The 24,370-nt window shown below is 43.4% G+C and overlaps 1 protein-coding gene across 1 annotated transcript in view; it reads left to right on the top strand.

Moving 5' to 3' along the window:
* LOC126094494 (lipase 3-like) overlaps positions 1 to 18,309 on the top strand; it is a 199,917-nt gene extending 181,608 nt beyond the window's left edge. Inside the window, exon 8 of the mRNA XM_049908903.1 lies at positions 13,982 to 18,309. Coding sequence (XP_049764860.1) covers positions 13,982 to 14,161 — 180 coding nt within the window. The 3' untranslated portion in view covers positions 14,162 to 18,309. The remainder of the gene's footprint in view (positions 1 to 13,981) is intronic.
* The last annotated feature ends 6,061 nt before the right edge of the window (positions 18,310 to 24,370 follow it).

Raw genomic sequence — 24,370 nt, 5'->3', positions numbered from 1 at the left:
GCATCTGTTCTGTGTTAATTTATTCCATGTTCAGGTTCTAATAATTTCCTTCTTCGCCATTGACATCGAAACTTCCGCAATTCCACGACGATTTGTCTTCACTACCACGATGTCGAGAGAGTGATAAAGACGCACACAATGGACTTCCCTGTCAAGAATAATTCGTCCGTGTCTGTTACTTTCCCTATGTTCATTCAGTCCACGTTCAAGCAGTGATGTTCTCCCTCTGCATTTTCACTTCTTGAGGAAGAATACTTGTTGCAAACATTTTCATAAGTTTGTGGTAAGGTCCTATGGGAACAAACTGCTGCGGTCATCGGTCCCTAAGCCTACACACTACTTAATCTAACTTAAACTAGCTTACGCTAAGGACGACACACACACACCCATGCCCGAGGGAGGACTCGAACCTCGACATGAGGGGGGGGGGGGGGGGCGGCTCGTGGACCGTGACAAGACGCCCTGACCGCGCAGCTACCCTGTGCGGCAATACTTATATCGTAAGATATTCGTTTACACTGTTAATCAAATGTGTATTCACAAGTCAATGGAGAGATCTACTTGGCAGGTATGTTTGTGTCTCACTGCAGCTGTGCTGACTTGTGCAGTATATTTTCAGCAGTCAGAATTTCTTAGTATCGGTAATGTAGCTGAAATTCTTGTGAGCCCTCTGTGTCCGCCATCTCTGCTGAGTGTCTTTCGGCGCTATCGGTTATGCACTGAGAAGAGTTAACACTACTGTTTATACTTCGTTCATCATAACAATAAACCTGATGTAAACAAACACATCTTCATATACAGGGTGTAAAAAAAGGTACGTCCAAACTTTCAGGAAACAATCCTCACGCACAAAGAAAGAAAATACGTTATGTGGACATGTGTCCGGAAACGCTTACTTTCCATGTTAGAGCTCATTTTATTACTTCTCTTCAAATCACATTCATCATGGAATGGAAACACACAGCAACAGAACGTACCAGCGTGACTTCAAACACTTTGTTACAGGAAATGTTCAAAATGCCCTCCGTTCGCGAGGATACATGCATCCACCCTCCGTCAGGAGGGTTGAGGTCAAGAGAGCGTGGAGGCCATGGAATTGGTCAGCCTCTACCAATCCATTGGTCACCGAATCTGTTGTTGAGAAGCGTACGAACACTTCGACTGAAATGTGCAGGGGCTCCATCGTGCATGAACCACATGTTGTGTCGTACTTGTAATGGCACATGTTCTAGCAGCACAGGTAGAGTATCCCGTATGAAATCATGATAACGTCCTCCATTGAGCGTAGGTGGAAGAACAAGGGTCCCAATCAAGACATCACCAACAATGCCTGCCCAAACGTTCACAGAAAATCTGTGTTGATGACGTGATGCACAATTGCGTGCGGATTCTCGTCAGCCCATACATGTTGATTGTGAAAATTTACAATTTGATCACGTTGGAATGAAGCCTCATCCGAAAAGAGAACATTTGCACTGAAATGAGGATTGACACATTGTTGGATGAATTAATCCCCGAAGTGCACCCGTGGAGGCCAATCAGCTGCTGATAGTGCCTGCACACGCTGTACATGGTACGGAAACAACTGGTTCTCTCGTAGCACTCTCCATACAGTGACGTGGTCAACGTTACCTTGTACAGCAGCAACTTCTCTGACGCTGACATTAGGGTTATCGTCAACTGCACGAAGAATTGCCTCGTCTATTGCAGGTGTCCTCGTCGTTCTAGGTCTTCCCCAGTCGCGAGTCATAGGCTGGAATGTTCCGTGCTCCCTAAGACGCTGATCAATTGCTTCTAACGCCTTCCTGTCGGGACACCTTCGTTCCGGAAATCTGTCTCGATACAAACGTACCGCGCCACGGCTATTGCCCCGTGCTAATCCATACATCAAATGGGCATCTGCCACCTCCGCATTTGTAAACATTGCACTGACTGCAAAACCACGTTCGTGATTAACACTAACCTGTTGATGCTACGTACTGATGTGCTTGATGCTAGTACTGTAGAGCAATGAGCCTCATGTCAACACAAGCACCGAAGTCAACATCACCTTCCTTCAATTGGGCCAACTGGCGGTGAATCGAGGAAGTACAGTACATACTGACGAAACTAAAATGAGCTCTAACATGGAAATTAAGCGTTTCCGGACACATGTCCACATAACATCTTTTCTTTATTTGTTTGTGAGGAATGTTTCCTGAAAGTTTGGCCGTACCTTTTTGTAACACCCTGTATATATACGAGTAGTTACGGCTCACCGGCCATTTGACCATCTTCTGTGCGGATGCATAAACAGTGCCCGAACTCTTACGGGAATCGGCGGCAATGCCGCGAGTAATGAGTATGATGGGCAGGGGCACTATGAATATAGTGCCGGATAATAAGTTGTGAATGTGGGTTTCACGGGGGGCGTGCCAGAGATAAATCCCTGCAGTCGCACTATCCTCTGTGTCCTCGGCGGCTCAGATGTGTAGAGCGTTTGCCATGTAAGCAGGAGATCCCGGGTTCGAGCCCGCTCGGGGCACACATTTTCAACTGTCCCCGTTGACTTACATCAACGCCTGTATGCAGCTAAGGGTATTCATTTCACTGTAAAACGTGATGACTGATCAGCAGCCGTAGTCCACGTACACTGGCGTTAGTACACTCTTGGAACGAGGTCCCAGTTTGGCACTAGCAAGGGTAACTCAGGGAGAGTTGGACCACTTTTTTTCTTCAGGGCAAAATTCACCGGTTTTTAATTTTTTTTTTTTTACTTCTGCCATTTTCCTATAGATTGTCATATAAACTTATATACAGTACATTATTGAGGCCCTCCCACTCAAAGTGCAAGTCACACAACGAAATAAAAATATACATCAGCGGTCCATCTCACCTGTAGGTGCATGGGTGAGATGGACCAGTGTAGTGGGAGAGATGGACCACATGAATAATTGCTACACATGAAGAAAAGAGTGAATGTAAATCACATATTTTTATTGGAATATGTAATAATGAATACAGTAAGACACTTCAGACCAAAACAATTTTATCAGTTTTTTGTAAATAGTAAGCGAACACTGGATTTTCATTGATTTGTAGATTTTGTGCAAACCTTAGGATATTTTTCTCCTACCACAGCTATTACACTTATTAGCAAATGATGAACAACAGTTATGTGACCATCGTAATAGATTTCACCACACCCCACACATTCATCTTCATCCCATTCGTCAAAGCTATTTTCAGTATCTTCTACAAAGTCTTCAGTGTTGCAGCTTTTTGCAACGTGGTGGGCTGTTTGCAGCATTTTTCTTTTGTCGTTTCTTGGGTCTCTTTTTCTCCTCCCTAGTGCTCTGCTCCTCTGTATTACTTTCGTCTTCCTTCGGTTTGCCGACCGCTGTGGCCGGGTGGTTCTAGGCGCTTCTGTTCGCAACCGCGCTGCTGCTATGGTCACAGGTTCGAATTCTGCCTCGGGCATGGAAGTGTGTGGTGTCCTTAGGTTAGTTAGGCTCAAATGGTTCAAATGGCTCTGAGAACTATGGGACTTAACATCTATGGTCATCAGTCCCCTAGAACTTAGAACTACTTAAACCTAACTAACCTAAGGACAACACCCAGTCATCACGAGGGAGAGAAAATCTCTGACGCCGCCGGGAATCGAACCCGGGAACCCGGGCGCGGGAAACGAGAACGCTACCGTACGACCACGAGCTGCGGACTGGTTAGTTAGGTTTAAGTAGTTCTAAGTCTAGGGGACTGCTGACCTCAGATGTTAATTCCCATAGTGCTCAGAGCCATTGAACCATTTACTCTCGATTCATATTCTGTACTCATTAGAACGTTCTTCGATTCAACAGCTCCTGTCATTCTTCTTCACCTTTATTTAGGAAAGCAATGTTATCAGTGAATCTTATTAATGATATTCTTCCACTATGAATTTTAATCCCATTCTTGAACCTTCATTTCATTTCCGTCATTGATTCTTCGACATATAGATCGTTTTTCTTAATCCAAGCGCTACGATCTTGATCTTCCGCGGCTTATAGTGTTAAAGAATGTGGTACACTACAGGTATTTCACCACGTACCAATACAAGTCTAGCACTGGCTAACAGTGATGTCATGTACAGGGCGATAATTATTGAACTACATGAAAAAAAAACGTAAATTAGTTACAAACTACAGCGTGTACGCACTTTATTCAACATGTAAACGTCACTATAGATTTTCAGATTTAGTTTATGACATGTTCGGTATGCCTACCATACTTGGCGGTGACGTGGCGCAGACGAATAGCGAAATTCTGCATTATCCTGGGGTGCTGGGGCCACTGCTGTTTCTTATTTATATAAATGATATGCCTTCTAGTATTACAGGTGATTCAAAAATATTTCTGTTTGCTGATGACACCAGCTTGGTAGTGAAGGATCTTGTGTGTAATATTGAAACAGTATCAAATAATGTAGTTCATGAAATAAGTTCGTGGCTTGTGGAAAATAATTTGATGCTAAATCACAGGAAGACTCAGTTTTTACAGTTTCTAACTCACAATTCAACAAGAACTGATATTTTAATCAGACAGAATGGGCATGTTATAAGCGAGACGGAACAGTTCAAGTTCCTAGGCGTACGGATAGATTGTAAGCTGTTGTGGAAAGCCCATGTTCAGGATCTTGTTCAGAAACTAAATGCCGCTTTATTTACCGTTAGAACAGTATCTGAAATAAGTGACATTTCAACACGAAAAGTAGTCTACTTCGCATATTTTCATACGCTTATGTCATATGGTATTATTTTTTGGGGTAATTCTTCTGATTCAAAAAGGGTATTTTTGGCTCAAAAACGGGCTGTTCGAGCTATGTGTGGTGTAAGTTCGAGAACCTCTTGTCGACCCCCTATTCAATAGTCTGGGAATTCTGACATTGCCCTCACAGTATATATTTTCTTTAATGTCGTTTGCTATTAGCAATATTAGCTTATTCCCAAGAGTTAGCAGCTTTCACTCAGTTAATACTAGGCAGAATCAAATGTGCATGTGGAATGCACTTCCTTGACTCTTGTGCAGAAAGGAGTGCAGTATTCTGCTGCATCCATTTTCAATAAGCTACCACAAGAACTCAAAAATCTTAGCAGTAGCCCAAACGCTTTTAAGTCTAAACTGAAGAGTTTCCTCATGGCTCACTCCTTCTATTCTGTGGAGGAGCTCCTGGAAGAGCTAAAAAATTAAGCAAATTCCAGTGTTACATTCTTGATTTTCTTTATTTAAACTAATGACGTGTCGCCTGAATATGTTTCTTATATTTCATTTTATCTGTTTCTACAATCGTGTTATAATTTCATGTATTGACTCGTTCCATGACCATGGAGACTTCTCCTTAATGTGGTCCCACGGAACAATAAATAAATAAATAAATAAATAAAAATAAAAAATCCTCTCAAGTTTTGGAACATCGATGCTGTCGATGACCTTCTGAATGGCTGTTTTCAGCCCAGCAAAGGTTTTGGGTCTGTTGCTATACACCTTGTCTTTAATACGGCTCCACAAAAATGAGTCACATATGTTCAGACCGGGAGAATAGGCGGCCAGTCGAGGCCCATGCCGATGACTTAGGGTACCTCAGAGCCGGAATGGGGTCCCCAAAGTGCCCCTGCAGGACATCACTCTCCTGCTTCGAAGGGGTGGAGCACCACCCCGCATGAACCACATCTTGTCCAAGTCAGGGTACTTTGGATAATAGGGATTAAATCACGTTTCAAAAGCCTCACGTACCGTTCGGTGGTCACTGTGCCATCAAGAAATATCGCACCGATTATTCCGTGACTGGACATTGCACACCATACAGTGACCCGCAGAGGATGAAGAGACTTCGCGATAGCGAAATGCGGATTCTCAGTCCCCCAAATGCGTCGATTTTGCTTATTGACGAACCAATCGAAATGAAAGTGGGCTTCGTCGCTACACCAAACCGTACTAATTCCCAGCATACCCCGTGGGCAACCGTGCAGTTTGAACGTCCTAACGCAAACCACTTAAAAGCTATGACGATTTTATTTCATATAGTTCAATAATTGTCACCTGCCGTGTGAAATGTGAGTAGAACGACTTATTTTCTCTTTCTGTGGTAATACAGAGAAGTTTTACTCTAAACTGTGTCCTAAACAATATTCGCCTCAATATTTAACACAATATCCTGCTTGATCCCCTGACTGTTTTGACCAGTGTGCCATTAATAAGTAGTCTGGCTGTAACCAGAAGATAATGTTGGTCATGAATCTTGATGCGTAGGGTAGTGTGTTCATTTAACAGCTGTAGTTAAGCATTTGATGAAACACTCAGTGATCAGCAGGAGGATGGGCAGTCCGCTCGTTACGTTCGCTGACAGTTGTACAGCTCCATGGGGTGGACAACTGCCGTGTGCTCCAGTTTCTCCCAGATAACGCTATCTGGGGCGATCAGATACGGTTCAGCAAAGGTGGAAGTGTGACAGAAAACGCGCCTTATCAACAGAATGAAGCTATCGGAAAGCACACGCCTGTATACAAGTTTGTTTTGTGGGCTGTGTGCCGCTGCTTGTTTTACCAGAATAAGTAAATACGTTGAAGAAAACGCAATATCTTACAGAAACTGATTTTTACAGGAAATGTACAGATAAGGACGTAACAGAGCGGGAAATACTAGAAAGAAACGACCATCTAGAACAAATCTTTTCTACTCGTACTTTTTTTTCAAGTTTTGGTCAGCGCAAGCAACAGAAATCTAAATCGCAACATGGTGGTGGTAGATTCCTATGGGACCCAACTGCTGAGTTCATCGGTCCCTAAGTTTACACATTACTTAATCTAACTTAAACTATCTTACGCTAAGGACAACACACACACACACACACACACATACATACATGCCCGAGGGAGGACTCGAACCTCCGACGGGGGGGCAAGGCGCCCCTGACCGAGCCGCTAACCCGCGCGGCAAATCACAACATGCTCAACAGCTTCTTCAGTAATAGGGGTGCGCATGTAACAACAAACTCTGCTAGTTGCTGAGAAACAGACGTACAATAATTTTTAAAGGAACGCACTGCCATTTGGCTTTTATTGCTTATCTAAGTACAACCCAGGTTTCGACCTTTTATGCCTTTTCAGGTATATGATTTTATGTCTTTAACATGCGTTTCAGGACACTTAAGGGGCGTAGCACGTCCAACGGGTCGACTTGGAACAAGAGAGACACCACAGGATATTTTAGTCTCCACTGTCTACATGTTTTTACAAATAAATTCATAAAACTTTGTCAACATGACCAGGAAGGATTCAGGGTTCACACTCATAGCGGTTGAAGTTCAAAAACATAAAAAAATAATGTTTTTAAATGTGAAATTTCATCATTTTTTTCACTTACTATTGGCTGCATATGTTGCTACAGATACACCCTTCTTCATAAGTAAGGGAGATTATTCTATGAATTTTGCACAGCTTACAGGTGTATGAAACTGTAGAATTTTCCACATTTATTAAAAACTATGGTAAAAATTGAGATAATTAACTATAAAATTTGGGTTTCTTCTAAACATGAAGTTTTAAATGTAAGAGCTCATTTATTTTTTCAAAAATTAAATAAATTCAAGAGTTTTATACACCTGTCAGTATGGTTTGTATGCTGTGCAAAATTCATCGAAGAATCTCTCGTACTTATGAAGAAAAAGGTAGCTGTAGCAGCAAATGCAGCCATTAGTAAGTGCAATACTTACGTTTTTGAACTTCCGCTGCTGTGAGTGTGAGCCCTGAATCCTTCCTGGTCAAGCTGACAAATTTTTATGACTTTATTTGCAAAAGTACAGGCAGTGGAAACTAAAACGTCCTGTCGTGCCTCTCCTGCTCCATGTCGGCCCATTTGACGTCCTACTCCCTTAACATGTTATCAAGCACAAATTAAGAAAAATATTGGCTCCGCACAAAATTACAGATGTAAAATCGCCATCTTATAACAGATCACTAAATAATCGTGGGAGCACATCACATTTAATAAAAACAGACTTACGTTGGTAAATAAAAGAAGAGCACATGCCCTTAAAACGTAATGAGAGTGAAATCAAAATCTTTGCTTGCACTATTATAACGTTTTAAGGACATATCATCTTTTATTTACCAAAGTAAGCCTGTTTTTACTAAATATGACGCGCTCCCACTATTATTTTTCTAGTCTGTTGCAGTGTGGTGATGTTACATCTGGTATTTCGTGGGGGAGCCAATGTTTTTCTTAATTTACGGCCAACTCTAAGCTCGACAGCATGTTAAGTGTCCTGAAATGTATGTTAAAGACATAAAATCAAGTACTTGAAGGTCGCATTAATGCAAAATGGTTCAAATGGCTCTGAGCACTATGGGACTTAACATCTGAGGTCATCAGTCCCCTAGAACTTAGAACTACTTAAATCTAACTAACCTAAGGACATCACACACATCCATGCCCGAGGCAGGATTCGAACCTGCAACCTTAGCGGTCGCGCGGTTCGAGACTGTAGCGCCTAGAACCGCTCGGCCACTCCAGCCGGCCGCATTAATGCAGAAACTTGTGTTGTACTTAAATAAACACTAAAAGAACCAAATGCCGGGGTGTTCGTTTAAGAAATGTGTCATTAATGCCAACCACAGAGAGTGGAGATCTCGAGAAAAAGCTATAGCTTGCTCGAGAAAATGGTAGGAAAGTTACCTCTAATATACAAGATAGAGAGCGAATAATTCGTGGTTCAGCTCTAACAGGACAAACTAGAAACCACATGGAGGATTTTGAGAATGGTATTCATTTATTACGCTCGAATAAGGTGAGAGCTAACGTCGAGAATTACCTAAGCTGCTGGCACGACTGGCGGCTTACGGAGCTCCTCATTCGCGACCGTGGCCAGGTATTGGCAAACTGCAGCGCGCAACGGCAACTTATTAGAGGCCAATGAGATGGGGACTTGATCGAAAAGTGTACATTTCAGGTCACTCTAAGACAAAAACAAACCATCGCAACACGAAGGAGTTATGCAAATTAATATACATTCAGGTATCGACGGGAAATGCAAAATTGTAAACTTTGGCGGCCGATGCATGAATGTGTGACTCTGCAGCGCAATTTCACCGCGCAGCTGACAAAGATAGTAAATAGGGGACATGTCGATACCAGGGCATAATATCTTTGTGAATTTCATTCCGTGTACTCGGTTGACACCAACTATCCCTCGCAGACTGGTACGTGAACAATATAAGCAGAGCCGGCCGGGGTGGCCGAGCGGTTCTAGGCGCTACAGTCTGGAACCGCGCGACCGTAACGGTCGCAGGTTCGAAGCCTGCCTCGGGCACGGATGTGTGTGATGTCCTTAGGTTAGTTAGGTTTAAGCAGTTCTAAGTTCTAGGGGACTGATGAGCTCCGATGTTAAGTCCCATAGTGCTCAGAGCCATTTGAACCATGGCCAAATACATCGTCTAAAAGGAAGTGGACGATCTACATATGCGACAGGGCATGAGGATCGAGCAATCGTCAGAGAGGCCCGAGTTCATCATTATCATCGACGCGATGTGCTTCTGGTGTTCAGTGACCACAGGGACCATTAATAGGCGGCTCACAGACAGGGGCGCCACTTGTCCCGACTACCATTGACCTCTGTACACCATCAAGGCCGGTTGCAGTGATGTCAGGCACATTTGGCTTGAGACCTCATTGACTGGAGTAGTTGTCTTCAGTAATGACTCCCGCTCCTAATTGAGACCCGATGACTAGCAAAGACATGTCTGGACACGTCAGCAGTGGGATACCAACTTGACTCTCGCCCGCTATGCGGCTTGACAACCAGGAATGATGGTCTGAGGTGGCAGTTTATTTCACAGAAGATTTCACAGAAGAACGCCTTTGGTTGTCATACGCGGTACCCTTACAACGGTACGTCGACGATATTCTAAGTCCCGTTTTGTTGTCCTTCATGGTAAAGCTACCCTGAACTTATATTTCAACAAGATAATGCCCGCTTGCGCACGGCAGAAGTTTCCACTGCTTGTCTTCGCGCTTGCCAAACCCTACGTTGGCCGGTATGGTCACCAGATCTCTCCCTAATTGAGAACGTTTGGACCATTATGGGCAGGTCGCTCCAACCATCTCGCGATTTTGATGGCCTGATGATCCGATCGGACAGTATTTGGCATGATGTATCTTAAGAGGGCATCCAACAACTCTATCAATCAATAACAGGCCGAATAACTGCCTGCATAATGGCCGGAAGTGGACCAAGGTATTACTGACTTGCTCAATTTGTTAAGTTCTTTCACTTCAATAAAACATACAATTTTTCTGAAACTGTAATCATTTGTTTTTCAGTGCATGTACATCTCATGTACTGATTTCCGTTCCATTCGGTTGAGCCCTTCATGGTGTGTCGGTTTTTTTATTTTTTTCCTTGTCTTACAGCGTACATCTGTACTAAATGGAATAATATATCATAGTGACATATGTAATATGTCCTCGTTCAGGAGGACGTTCTTGCTTCTATTCTCAAATACCTTCATCTGTGTCAGTTTTCGCTATTAACTGTAGAATAGTCTGACCTTATCCTCGTAAGAATGTGAAGCCTATTCCAGGACTAGTGTTAATTACCATAGGGTACCGGGCCTGACACGAACTGAAAGTCTGATTCAGAGTATATGAGACGATAGAAACTAATTTAAAAAAAAAAAAAGGAGAGAGGGAAAGACATGCACTGCTCGCATTAGTAAGGAATTAATTTTCGTGGTATATTAGTGTACCACTGTTTATTGACTTGGACAGTGCCCGTAAGTTGCATTACAGTTGTGTGTTTTGCGTCTAGCGGCCACGTGCCTGAGTTTACCTCACATGCAAGAAAAGGCATGAATGGTGGTGCAAGTCTCTTCTCAACACATGAGCATGCACCTTGACAAGCACGAATGTTATGTCGTTGTTCAAGTAACACGGTTTGCTTGCAGTAGCTGCTGGTGCAGCCATTATAATTTTTGACAAAGGTAAAATCTTAGCAATAAGCTCAGGTGTTGGTTAATGAGTACCTTTTGCATCGTAATGCATGTGTGGGTGTGGTGGAAGAGATTAAGATGGCAACTAATATGCTGTTTAAAAACTTTACTTGTATTTCAGCCAGTAGTTAATACCACATGTTGCTGGGCTTCTCACAACGAAGAAAAATACGATATGTAGAGAGCTGTACCAACGATGGTGATCTGTTGGTACTGGGGACGATTGCCACAGTTAAACGTTCCATTTCAAAAAATCTCCTGCTCTGATCTCTAACGTATACCAGAATTACAGTCGTGAAAGCATGTCATGGAGATAGTACCGACAGATGTCACTAGATGGGAGCACAAGGGAAAGCTCTTTAATTAGACTGTTCGTGATTACGATGGTTTATTTATTCATTAGTTGCTGTTTTTACATATGACCTGTACCGTAGAAGATTTTGCAGTTCGTATTTCGCAGTTATTTTACTATCAAAATCTGTAGTACGTTAATAACATTGTGGAGATTGTATTGGTTGGTGCATAAGATCGTAGCGCTTTTGTTCGTCAAGTTGGTATTCCTGCTGCTACGGGTTTGTTTATCGATAGTCATTTTTTATGTGTAGCTCACTGTTGCTTCCTGATTTTAGATATTGGCGTTTTGTCGTTTGTAGATAGTAAGTGGAGCTGTGGACGCTAGAAAATCGAGTGCCAAATGGAGAAATCGGAACATTTCCGACATATTCTGATGTTTGTATTCAAAAGAGGGAAGACAGCAGCGGAGGCAACCAGAAACATTTACGCCGTTATGGGGATAATACCATTCCACAAAGCACAGCAAGAAAATGGTTTTCACGTTTTAAGGAGGATCGTTTTGACATAAATGACACTCTACGTTCAGGAAGACGTTCGGGGTTTAAATAAATCATTTAAACATATTAATCCACATTGATCGACGTCATTGTACTCGAGAACTGGCACATGTGATGAAGTGTGATCATTCCACCAGCGTGCGGCGTATGCTCGCAATGAATAAAATGCAAAATCACAAAAATCAGCAGATTTCCATATGTGCATCTTTGCCTGCTCGTCATCAATGAACTCATGAACAACACCGACCATTCCTATCCTGTATCGTTGCTGGTGACGAAAAATGGTGTCTTTATGCTAACATAAGGAAAAGAAAGGAATGGCTGAGCCCAAACAAAGCAGCAACTCCCCATAGAAAGACCCGTGCACACCCACAAAAGATAATGTTATGCATCTGGTGGAACAGTGACGTTGTGGCGTATTTTGAATTGCTTCCCCGATGTGTAACCATCACGGCTGATATTTCTTGTCAACTACCAAGCGAGTGCTTGTAGCATTTGTCCATCGGAAATGATATGAGTTATCGCAGCCAATGCTACTGTACATTGATAGCAAAGCCCTATCACCCAACTGTTTTGCTATATTTTTTCTTTTTACACTAGTGGCCATTAAAATTGCTACACCAAGAAGAAATGCAGATGATAAACGCGTATTCATTGGACAAATATATTATACTAGAACTGACATGTGATTACATTTTCACGCACTTTGGGTGCATAGATCCTGAGAAATCAGTACCCACAACAACCACCTCTGGCCATAATAACGGCGTTGATACGCCTGGGCATTGAGTCAAACAGAGCTTGGATGGCGTGTACAGGTACAGCTGCCCAAGCAGCTTCACCACGATACCACAGTTTATTAAGAGTAGTGACTGGCGTATTGAGACGAGCCAGTTGCTCGGCCACCATTGACCAGACGTTTTCAATTGGTGAGAGATCTGGAGAATGTGTTGGCCAGGGGAGCAGTCGAATATTTTCTGTATCCAGAAACGCCCGTACAGAACCTGCAACATGCGATCGTGCATTATTCTGCTGAAATGTAGGGTTTCGCAGGGATCGAATGAAGGGTAGAGCCATGGGTCGTAACACATCTGAAATGTAACGTCCACTGTTGAAAGTGCCGTCAATGCGTACAAGAGGTGACCGAGACGTGTAACCAATGGCACCCCATACCATCATGCCGGATGATACGCCAGTATGGCGATGACGAATACACGCTTCCAATGTGCGTACACCGTGATGTCGCCAAACACGAATGCGACCATCATGATGCTGTAAACAGAACCTGGATTCATCCGAAAAAATGACGTTTTGCCATTCGTGCACCCAGGTTCATCGTTGAGTACACTATCGCAAGCGCTCCTGTCTGTGTTGCAGCGTCAAGGGTAACCGCAGCGATGGTCTCCGAGCTGATAGTCCATGCTGCTGCAAACGTCGTCGAGCTGTTCGTGCAGGTGGTTGTTGCCTTGCAAACGTCCCCATCTGTTGACTCAGGGATCGAGACGTGGCTGCACGATCCGTTACAGCCATGCGGATAAGAGGCCTGTCATCTCGACTGCTAGTGATACGAGGCCGTTGGGATCCAATACGGCGTTCCGTATCACCCTCCTGAACCCACCGATTCCATATTCTGCTAACAGTCATTGGATCTCGACCAACGCGAACAGCAATGTCGCGATACGATAAACCGCAATCGCGATAGGCTACAATCCGACCTTTATCAAAGTCGGAAACGTGATGGTACGCATTTCTCCTCCTCACACGAGGCATCACAACAACGTTTCATCAGGCAACGCCGGTGAACTGCTGTTTGTGTATGAGAAATCGGTTGGAAACTTTCCTCATCTCAGCACGTTGTAGGTGTCGCCACCGGCGCCAACCTTGTGTGAATGCTCTGAAAAGCTAATCATTTGCATATCAGAGCATCTTCTTCCTGTCGGTTAAATTTCGCGTCTGTACCACGTCATCTTCGTGGTGTAGCAATTTTAATGGCCAGTAGTGTATGTACATCATTTATGTACATAAAATTTACAAAATTAAGACAAGGCACAAATATTACAGAAATAGATAAATAAATAAACACGCAAAAAATATTCCGTCTCACCACGATACTGTTTACCGTTGCAGGACGTTGAAGAATTCTCACTGAAGCTGCCCAACGTGGTATTTAGCGAGCTGGTGCCGCTGCTGTCTTTCAACCACCTGGACTTTCTGCTGGCCAAGGACGTTCCGTACCTCGTCTACGACAGGGTTGAGCAGCTGATGGACAAGCTGCAGCAGGACGAGTGGGATCTGGACGACATCTAATCGTCGAGCAGCCTGCACCTTTCCGGGGACGGGCTGCCGCCTGTTATCTGCTCGCAGTGACTGCGGAATACAGCAGGCGCCTGTAGACGCCTCGGCTGGTCTTCCGCGGAAGTCGAGACAAGCGGCAGCCAGGAACACTGCACTCCCAAAATTCTGTATGAGATGGAGCAAACGACTGCTTCGAATCATGTATTTATCACACCACAAATTGATACGTAAAAAAAAGTACTTACCGTAAGAGCTCTTGTTCTCTGTATTATTACTGTTCCTCTCTAAGCAACAGCTTGAGAGCTGAATAAGTGTACATTAGATTCTTCATTGCGCCGACTGGACATTGTTAGATACTCTAAAAAAAACTAAAAGACCCACCACGAAGGAATTATCCAAATGGGATGGAAATCGGTAGATGCGAAGTAGCTGAACAGACAAACAAAAGATTACAATTTCAGAAAAAAGTTGGATGATTTATTGAAGAGAGAGGGTTTCACAAATTGAGAAAGTCAATCCTGGCACTTACTCAAGCAGTTATTGGGCTTGGCATTGAATGACAGGGATGTTGGACGTCCTCCTGAGCGATATCGTGCCAAGTTCTGTCCAATCGGCGCTTTGGATCGTCAAAATCCCGTGCTGGTTGGTGAGTCCTGCCTATAACGCTCCAGGAGTTCTCAATTGGGGACACTTCCGGCGACCTTGCTGGCCAAGGCAGGGTCAAGCACGAAGAAACTATCGCCGCGTTCGGGCGGGCATTATCTTGCTGAAATGTAAGTCCAGGATGGCTTGCCATGAAGGAGAACGTAGCGTAGAATATCGTCGACGTACCACTGTGCTGTTAGGGTGCAACGGATGACAACCAAAGGGGAGCTGCTATGAAAAGAAATCGCACCCCAGACCATCATTCCTGGTCGAGCCGTATGGTGGCCAACAGTCATGTTGGTATCCCACTCCTGTCCAGTGCGTCTCGAGAAACGTCTTCGCTGACCATCGGGCCTCACTTCGAAGCAGAACTGAAGACAATTCTACTCCAGTTAACGATGTTTCACGCCGACGACGTGTCTGGAGGTACACCGAAGAGCAGTGGAATACCAACCTGACTGTTGCCCGCCATAATGCCTGACAACCAGAAGTGATGACCAGGGGTGCTATGCCTCTACACAGCAGGACCCCGTGGGCTGTCATAGGCGGTATTCTCGCAGCACAGCCGTACGTCGACGGTATTCTACGTCCCGTTTTGTTGCCCTTCATGGTAAGCCATCCCAGGCTTACTTCTGAGCAAGATGATCCTTGGTCAAGCACGGCAAGTGTTTATACTGCATTTCTTCGTGCTTGACAGACCCTACCCTGGCCAGCACGATCGCCGGATCTTTCCTCAGTTGAGAACGTTTGGTGCACTACGGCAGGACCTTCCAACCAACTCGGGATTTTGACGATCCAACATGCCAGTTTGACAGAATGTCGCACAATATACCTCCGGAGGACATCCAACAAGTCTTATTGACAGAGCTGGATAACTCTGGTGAATAACTGTTTGTGTAAGTGCCAGAGGTGGACCAAAGCCTTACCTACTTACACAATTTATGAAGCTCTTTTTCTTGAATAAATCATCCAATATTTTTGAAATTGTAACCATTTATTTGTCTGTACATGTACACACGTCTATCGATTTTCATCCCATTCGGATAATTCTTTGAAGGCGCGTCATTTTTTCTGTCCTAGAGTGTAACTAATCTACCAAATATCTGCAGCCATTGGTTGTGCACTACATCCGAGTTAAAGAAGGATCTACGTTAATATATACATGATTATAACATTCCACTCTTGAACAGCACCTGAGAAAAATGAACATCTCAACCTATCATTTTATACAATAGTCATTTTTCCATCGCAGGAGGGAGTTGGTGGTCGAAATCCGCGAAAAGATGTCGCCTTTGTTTCAGCTATTGCTACCCGAGCTCGCTTATGGAATACGTGACACTCTCTCCCCCATTTCACGATAATGCAAAACGAGATGCCAGTCTTTGATGAACTTTTTGAGCGTCCTTCGTCAGTCTTACCATACAGAAACCCATACCACGTGGCAGTGTTCCAGAAGAAGACGGACAAGTGAAGTGCGGGTTGTCTCATCAACAGATTTATGGCACCTTCCAAGGGTTCTGCCAAGCAAACATTGCTTTTAATTCGCTTTCGCCTTTTTATACGTGACGGTTACAGTTTACGCATTTAGTTGAATCGACAACATTTAAATCTGCGATGATTTCTATAAATCTCGATAAGAAACAATCGTCAGCAACTCAACGTTTCAGTCACATTGTTGGGTTCCTCTTCAGGAGCCCCTCATAAGGATGAAGATTCCTGAAGAATATCGCGTCAGTGGGATCGTTTCATCGACTCGCAGAAAAAGTAAGCGTGGAAAATGACGCGGTCTAGTAGCTCAGAAGATTTTTATGTTTATTTAAAGCGGCAAAGTGTTATACTCCAGAAGTATCGTTGTGGCCTCAAACGACCTCCGTTGCAGTGAGGCTGCGCGGCCGTGAAACGGCCAACTCGTTTACTGCCGTTGATTACGAGCAATTATTAAACTGCCTGTGAAACGACAGTTCGTGTTCAGTTCCCATACATTTTTCAAGAAAAGTAGTACGCAATTAACAACATTACCCACGCATTTCTCCGTCAGAACTACTTAAAGACATCAAATTGTCTGGAGTAGCGCCACAAACAGGTTCTCTCTTACTTTGCCGTTGACGCTCTAATCGTGACTAGCAGCTAAACTCTGCCATCATTTCAATTTCCCATATGTGAACGAGGAATTTCAAATCAAGTACATATTCCGCTAAAGAAATTAAAAGGGATAAACTTAGTTAGCTTGGGCATTGTGTTAAATACGTAAACCTGTCTTACGCTTTCCCAAAGTCAGCTACTTTTTTCCTCAAGATTACAGCGTAATTTAGTGAAAGCTACTCTATTCTGATAGACGCCTGCTATCATTCGAAATCCGCTCATTACCTGTTCAGCCTACGCGTTGCCTATCTTCAGTTTTAAACCGCAGTGGCGCTGACAAAGCTCTGTTTGGCCCATACTGTTGTGAACGTTCAAACAGTTTCGTGTGTAACGGAGGTTATCAGTTTATCAAACGCAGACGGACCTTTTTTGTTGTTATGACGCTGTTCAGAATTCTGAGCTGTCCGCTTCTTGGATTTAATACAAAATGGTCACTTTGCGTTTCATTCTTAAATAATATGATGCCTTATGGCTCTCTGTTATTACTTGAAACTTTTATCTTCCTTTTTATCACGATAAATACATAAATTATTCGACCACTCGACATTAGTATTTTGCTCACATTTAACGCACATGTTTTAAACAGAAAACAGTAATTTTTTGAAGTTGTGATGAGGACAGACATTCATCTTCCTTTTGCCCAATATCATTATATCGGAATACAAGCGAAATTCAAGAGATGTTGCCCTCCTACCGTCATTCCCTGCGTCAAACAGTGCAAACAGAAAGATCACTGTTCGTACAGCTCCCTACCGAAACCTATTCCGTGAGTCTTTTATTGCATAAATATGTGACGAGAAGCAGGAGTTGTTTCACTTTCATAGTTACAAATCCAGTAGCAGACCCAATCTGTGTTGTAGTATGTATCGAAAAACAAAATGTTATTCACCTGCATGTAAATCAATGTGTCATAAAGTTGGTGTTTCAGTAAATATATGTTACAAATGTAACCATCTGTAACTCACTATATAAGAGAACGCAATGTCTTACATTTTCCCTACTCGTCCTAATATTTATTTAGTATTTTCATAGTTCGTTACATTTGCATCCATATTCTATTGTAAGTTAAAGGTACTATCTTTCTTCTCTGGAACGTTGATTGTTGCTCAATAAAACTGGACGACGTGAGAATATCTTGTGTCAGTTTAATGCAGAAATAGTGTTGTATAATTGGCAAAGAAAAGAATTGCTTGTTGAGATCAGAATCTCGTCGGTGTTACATACTTTAACTTTCAAAATGATTTCTTATTTAATCATAATGAAAATTGTCCTGTTTCCTCTCTGTGTATAGATTCAACGAAATTCCTTTCGGAAATTCTTGATATTTGATGTTTGATGTACTCAAAATGTGTGAAATAAATGTTTGATGTGTATTGCTGCAGCTTGTAACATTCCCTTACCACAAACTAACAATTCAAACAGTTTCACTGTGCATGAGTTTAAATCCACCACAGCTCACGGATTTTGTGTATAGTGTAGTGTCTAGCAAGCCTTCATACTCGGTTCGCTAAACAAATAAGCAATGTTGTTGTTGTGGTCTTCAGTCCTGAGACTGGTTTGATGCAGCTCTCCATGCTACTCTATCCTGTGCAAGCTTCTTCATCTCCCAGTACCTACTGCAACCTACATCCTTCTGAATCTGCTTAGTGTATTCAACTCTTGGTCTCCCCCTACGATTTTTACCCTCCACGCTGCCCTCCAATATTAAATTGGTGATCCCTTGATGCCTCAGAACATGTCCTACCAACCGATCCCTTCTTCTCGTCAAGTTGTGCCACAAACTTCTCTTTTCCCCAATCCTATTCAATACTTCCTCATTAGTTATGTGATCTACCCATCTAATCTTCAGCATTCTTCTGTAGCACCACATTTCGAAAGCTTCTATTCTCTTCTTGTCCAAACTATTTACCGTCCATGTTTCACTCCCATACATGGCTACACTCCATACAAATATTCAGAAATGACTTCCTGACACTTAAATCTACAATCGATGTTAACAAATTTCTCTTCTTCAGAAGCGCTTTCCTTGCCATTGCCAGTCTACATTTTATATCCTCTCTACTTCGACCATCATCAGTTATTTTGCTCCCCAAATAGCAAAACTCCTTTACTACTTTAAGTGTCTCATTTCCTAATCTAATTCCCTCAGCATCACCCGACTTAATTCCACTACATTCCATTATCCTCGTTTTGCTTTTGTTGATGTTCATCTTATATCCTCCTTTCAAGACACTGTCCATTCCGTTCAACTGCTCTTCCAGGTCCTTTGCTGTCTCTGACAGAATTACAATGTCATCGGCAAACCTCAAGGTTTTTATTTCTTCTCCATGGATTTTAATACCTACTCCGAATTTTTCTTTTGTTTCCTTTACTGCTTGCTCAATATACAGATTGAATAACATCGGGGAGAGGCTACAACCCTGTCTCACTCCCTTCCCAACCACTGCTTCCCTTTCATGTCCCTCGACTCTTATAACTGCCATCTGGTTTCTGTACAAATTGTAAGCCTTTCGCTCCCTGTATTTTACCCCTGCCACCTTTAGAATTTGAAAGAGTGTATTCCAGTCAACATTGTCAAAAGCTTTCTCTAAGTCTACAAATGCTAGAAACGTAGGTTTGCCTTTCCTTAATCTTTCTTTTAAGGAAAGGCAAACCTACGTTTCTAGCATTTGTAGACAAATAATCAAACAAGTCGTATTAATGAGTATCATTATAATAAGAAAAGATACAATACTGTGGCTGTTGCACAGATGTGTTGCAAACAAAGGGCGACAAACGAAATAATCAATCTTCTTCAGTATAGACGATCCCAAGTCTGTGCTGCGTAGAGAGTACCAGCGAAGTGTCTAGCGTTGACGCTGCTATCGAAGCCGCTAATCTTGAAGCTGCTATTGAACTGGGCCGTCACTAGTTGGTCGCGGCGCTTGTATCCTCTTCACATGGAGACCACTGCTGTCGCGTTGTCGTCCTGGAGGGATGTCCGGTCGGCATGCGACTGGCTGACTGCTTCTCACGGCCTTCTCATCCCTGTCGTTCCCGAATGGCGTGCCGCCTCTTGGCTTTACGCCGTAACAGGGAGTACAAGTACCACTGCTCATATTTTTCTCATAGCTCATAATCTCTTACGAAGTACATAAGTTTCTCTATTGCTGCTAACGGTTCACCAGTGTCAAACACACGAGGATGCTCTTTGCAGTATTGCGACTGCAGTTCAAGCAGTTCTGTAGCAAAATTCAGGGTCTTTCAGGAACAATTCATGTGCTCCATCCAGCGTTGGGCAGGGCACAGTACCGGGGAGGTAGGCTCCGGTTACTGCAAACACTGACGTATCGCAGTGGTGCAGAGGAGGTGCTGTTTACACTGACTTCTCAAAACCAAGTATTGCTCTATCTGATAAAAAATACCAGGTGATCAAAAAGTCAGTATAAATTTGAAAACTTAATAAACCACGGAATAATGTAGATAGAGAGGTAAAAATTGACACACATGCTTGGAATGACATGGTGTTTTATTAGAACAAAAAAAAGTTCACAAAATGTCCGACAGATGGCGCTGGACAGCAAAACGTCAGTGACTGCGCATGACAATCGTGTATCAAAGTGATTTAGTGAAGTGGAGGTCATTTGCGGTGTGGGCGTTTCAAAAGATGGCGGAAGATGACGATTGGTTGAGTAACTTGTTGTGGACCGACGAAGCTCATTTCACGCTCCGAGGGTCTGTCAACGCCAACAACTGAAGAATTTGCCGGCCGGAGTGGCCGAGCGGTTCTAGGCGCTACAGTCTGGAACCGCGAGACCGCTACAGTCGCAGGTTCGAATCATGCCTCGGGCATGGATGTGTGTGATGTCCTTAGGTTAGTTAGGTTTAAGTACTAAGTTCTCGGGGACTGATGACCTCAGAAGTTAAGTCCCATAGTGCTCAGAGCCATTTGAACCTTTTTTTTTTTTTTTACTGCAGAATTTGGGCTACCGAAAATCCTAGAACTGTCGTGGAAACTCCATTGCACGACGAGAAAGTCACGGTATGGGTTGGACTTACCACATCCACCGTTATCGGGCCTTTTTTCTTCGAGGAAATGCGTGATACTGGTTTTGTAACTGCTACCGTGACGGGTGAGAGGTACGCCGATAAGTTACAGAATCGCATTATCCCCAGCCTGGCTGATAAACACCTGTTAGAATGTACGATGTTTATGCAGGATGGCGCTCCACCCCATATTGCTAGACGCGTGAAAGATCTCTTGCGCTCGTCGTCTGGTGATGATCGTGTGCTCAGCCGCCACTTTCGTCATGCTCGGCCTCCCAGGTCCCCAGACCTCAGTCCGTGCGATTATTGGCTTTGGGGTTACCTAAAGTCGCAAGTGTATCGTGATCGAACGACATCTCTATGGATGCTGAAAGGCAACATCCGACGCCAATGTCTCACCATAACTCCGGCCATGATTTACAGTGCTGTTCACGACATTATTCCTCGACTACAGCTATTGTTGAGGAATGATGGTGGACATATTGAGCATTTCCTGTAAAGAACATCATCTTTGCTTTGTCTTACTTTGTTATGCTAATTATTGCTATTCTGATCAGATGAAGCGCCATCTGTCGGACATTTTTTGAACTTTTGTATTTTTTTGCTTCTAATAAAACCCCATGTCATTCCAAGCATGTGTGTCAATTTGTACCTCTCTATCTACATTATTCCATGATTTATTCAGTTTTCAAATTTATACTGACTTTTTGATCACCCAGTATATGGTCACCTGTTAGTGGACATCAATATGGGGTCTGTCCACCGTTCCCCTTTATGACGTCTTTAATTCTGCAGGGGACACTTTCGATGAGGTTGAAACGTCCCCTTAGAAAAATTATACATGACTGTGTTTAAACTGACACACAATATTTTTAGCGCAACGCAATCTGACTTTCAGAAATACCTACAAAAGAATGGCCCTGACTAACATTAACCTATACGTTTGACAAATCACTTACCTCACAAAAATTTTGGTTACTCGAACTACTGCAATACAGCGAGCGCCACTACTGCCAGCTAAATAAAAGATTCAAACTACTGAAGGCACTAACTACTGATAGGCATAGTTAGCAAATGAAAGATTTTGATAGAGAGCAAAAAATGTATTTACCTCAATAGTGTTCAAAAGTCATAATGTATATAGCAGTTCATGACATCCAGTCTTACAAATTTCAAAACTCCGCCATCACTCTCCCCACATCCACCACTGCTGGCGGCTCACCTCCAACTGCCCAACGCTATGCGCTGTTAACATCCAGCTGCCCAACACTACAATGGCAGACAACAATGCAAACTAGCCACGGACTGCACACAGCACAGCCAGTGATTTTCATACAGAGCGCTACGTAACGTTGCCAATAAGAAAACATAAACAGTCTACTTACAAGGTGACTGAATGTGCGTGTAGGAATGTTGCCCACTCTTCCTCAACAACCTAAACCAGAGAATGTAGTGATCTTTGTGATGGAGTCTACGTTCCAACTCGTCCCAAATTTGTTCCATGGGCTCAGGGCGAGACTGTTGGCAGGCCATTCCACTTCAGGAATTATTACCCACAAACATTGCCTCGCAGATGCTGCTTTATGACACGGTGCATTTCATGCTGATACAACTCCGCATTTTCTTAAGCGGAACCCACATACCGCAAACATCACCTCCTCGTACTTCACTGTTGGCACTGCACGTGATTGCAGGTAACATTCTCCAGGCATTCGCTAAACCTAAACCCTTCCATCGGATGGCCACAGGAAACAGTGTGATTCATCGCTCATTTCAAGTCATCTACCGCCCAGTGGAGTCGCTCTTAGCATTTACTACAGAACTGTGTGGTTTATGAGAAGCTGCTCAACCACTGTACCACATTCTTTTCAAATCCTAAACACACTCATTGTGCCAGGAAGATTTCTGGCGGCCGCTCTGAACTCACGAGTGGTTCTTTCCGATGACTTCATGCTATTTTTTTTAGAACCAGCCTCCTCAATGTTCGACAGTGCCAGATCGTCAATACATGAAGTCTCTCTGGTCTTTGTTCAACTGTGCATTTCGACTTCACAATCACATTACCAACGGTCGACCTAGGAAAGGGTTGAAATGTGGATGGATTTGTTATTCCGGTGACATCCAGTTACTTGTCCGCGTTCGAAATCACCGACCTCGCTGATGCATTCTGTAGTTACTGCTTCTCTGCTGACAACAGAAATGTCACACCTCCTTTTATACTGGTGGGACAGGCTCTCGTGGCAAGCAGTAATCAGTTCCGCATTACATGCGTGTGTCCAGGAGCTAGATAGCAGGGCGGGTTCAAGACCACAAGGGGAATAGGCAATCCGCGCAGTCATCATTGGGCCCCCGGTAGCTGAGTGGTCAGCGCGACAGACTGTCAATCCTAAGGGCCCGGGTTCGATCCCCGGCTGGGTCGGAGATTTTCTCCACTCAGGCACTGGGTGTTGTGTTGCCCTCATCATAATTATTTCATCCCCATCGACGGGCAAGTCGCCGAAGTGGCGTCAAACCGAAAGACTTGCACCAGGCGAGCGGTCTACCCGACGGGAGGCCCTCGTCACACGCCATTATTATTATTATATGGACAGATAACGATCTTATCTCAATGTTACTGATAAGGACTTCCGCTTTACATTTGTGCTGGTTATATTTGACATCACCCTCCACTGCTCTCCCCCAGAGGGAATACCGGCAGTTCATTAAAGTCATCCACAGGAACGTGTACCTCCAGCCCCTCGCTACCCACTCACATGTCGACCAATAATATTCAGGCCCCTACCCATCCTCATTTTTATAACTGGAGCATTTGAGTGAGTAGCTTCATTCTGAAGTTGTGCAGCATATGAAGAAGGTCAATGCGTCTCTATTTGTTAATAAAAAATTAATGTTACTGTAATTACGTAAAGTCACACCACATGACCTTGCGTATAGGCCTTTATTAATAAGAAACTAAGTTTAATATTACACGGTTTTCGTCATTCGAAGCACCGACAGAGACCACACTTTGGCAAATAAGTAAGTACTCTCGTTTTTCCATATTTTCCTCAATTTTCCGTATTTTTCCATATTTTTTTGCAGTCTTACGTATTTATCCATATTTTCCATAATTTTACGCGATTTTTCAGTTACACGAGTTTCCGCCCACTGCTCTCAATGTCACCTCGACGTCGCATCATGTCACTTCACGTAATGTCGACGTCATGATACTCTCAGCCCATCACAATACAGCGTGTGCCTAAAAGTACCTGAAATATTTATCATTACTAAGCCATCTCAACTTTTCTTGTGTGTGTGTGTGTGTCTGTATGTGTGTGTGTGTGTGTGTGTGTGTGCACTTCAGTAGCTACTGATTTTCAACCAAAGATACAGTACGTATAATAAATATCACAGAACGATAGATAAATT

This window comes from Schistocerca cancellata, chromosome 8 (genome assembly GCF_023864275.1).
Source record: "Schistocerca cancellata isolate TAMUIC-IGC-003103 chromosome 8, iqSchCanc2.1, whole genome shotgun sequence".
NCBI lineage: Eukaryota > Metazoa > Arthropoda > Insecta > Orthoptera > Acrididae > Schistocerca > Schistocerca cancellata.
Note: the sequence above shows the minus strand (reverse complement) of the source record. Positions and strands in the feature narration are given on the sequence as shown.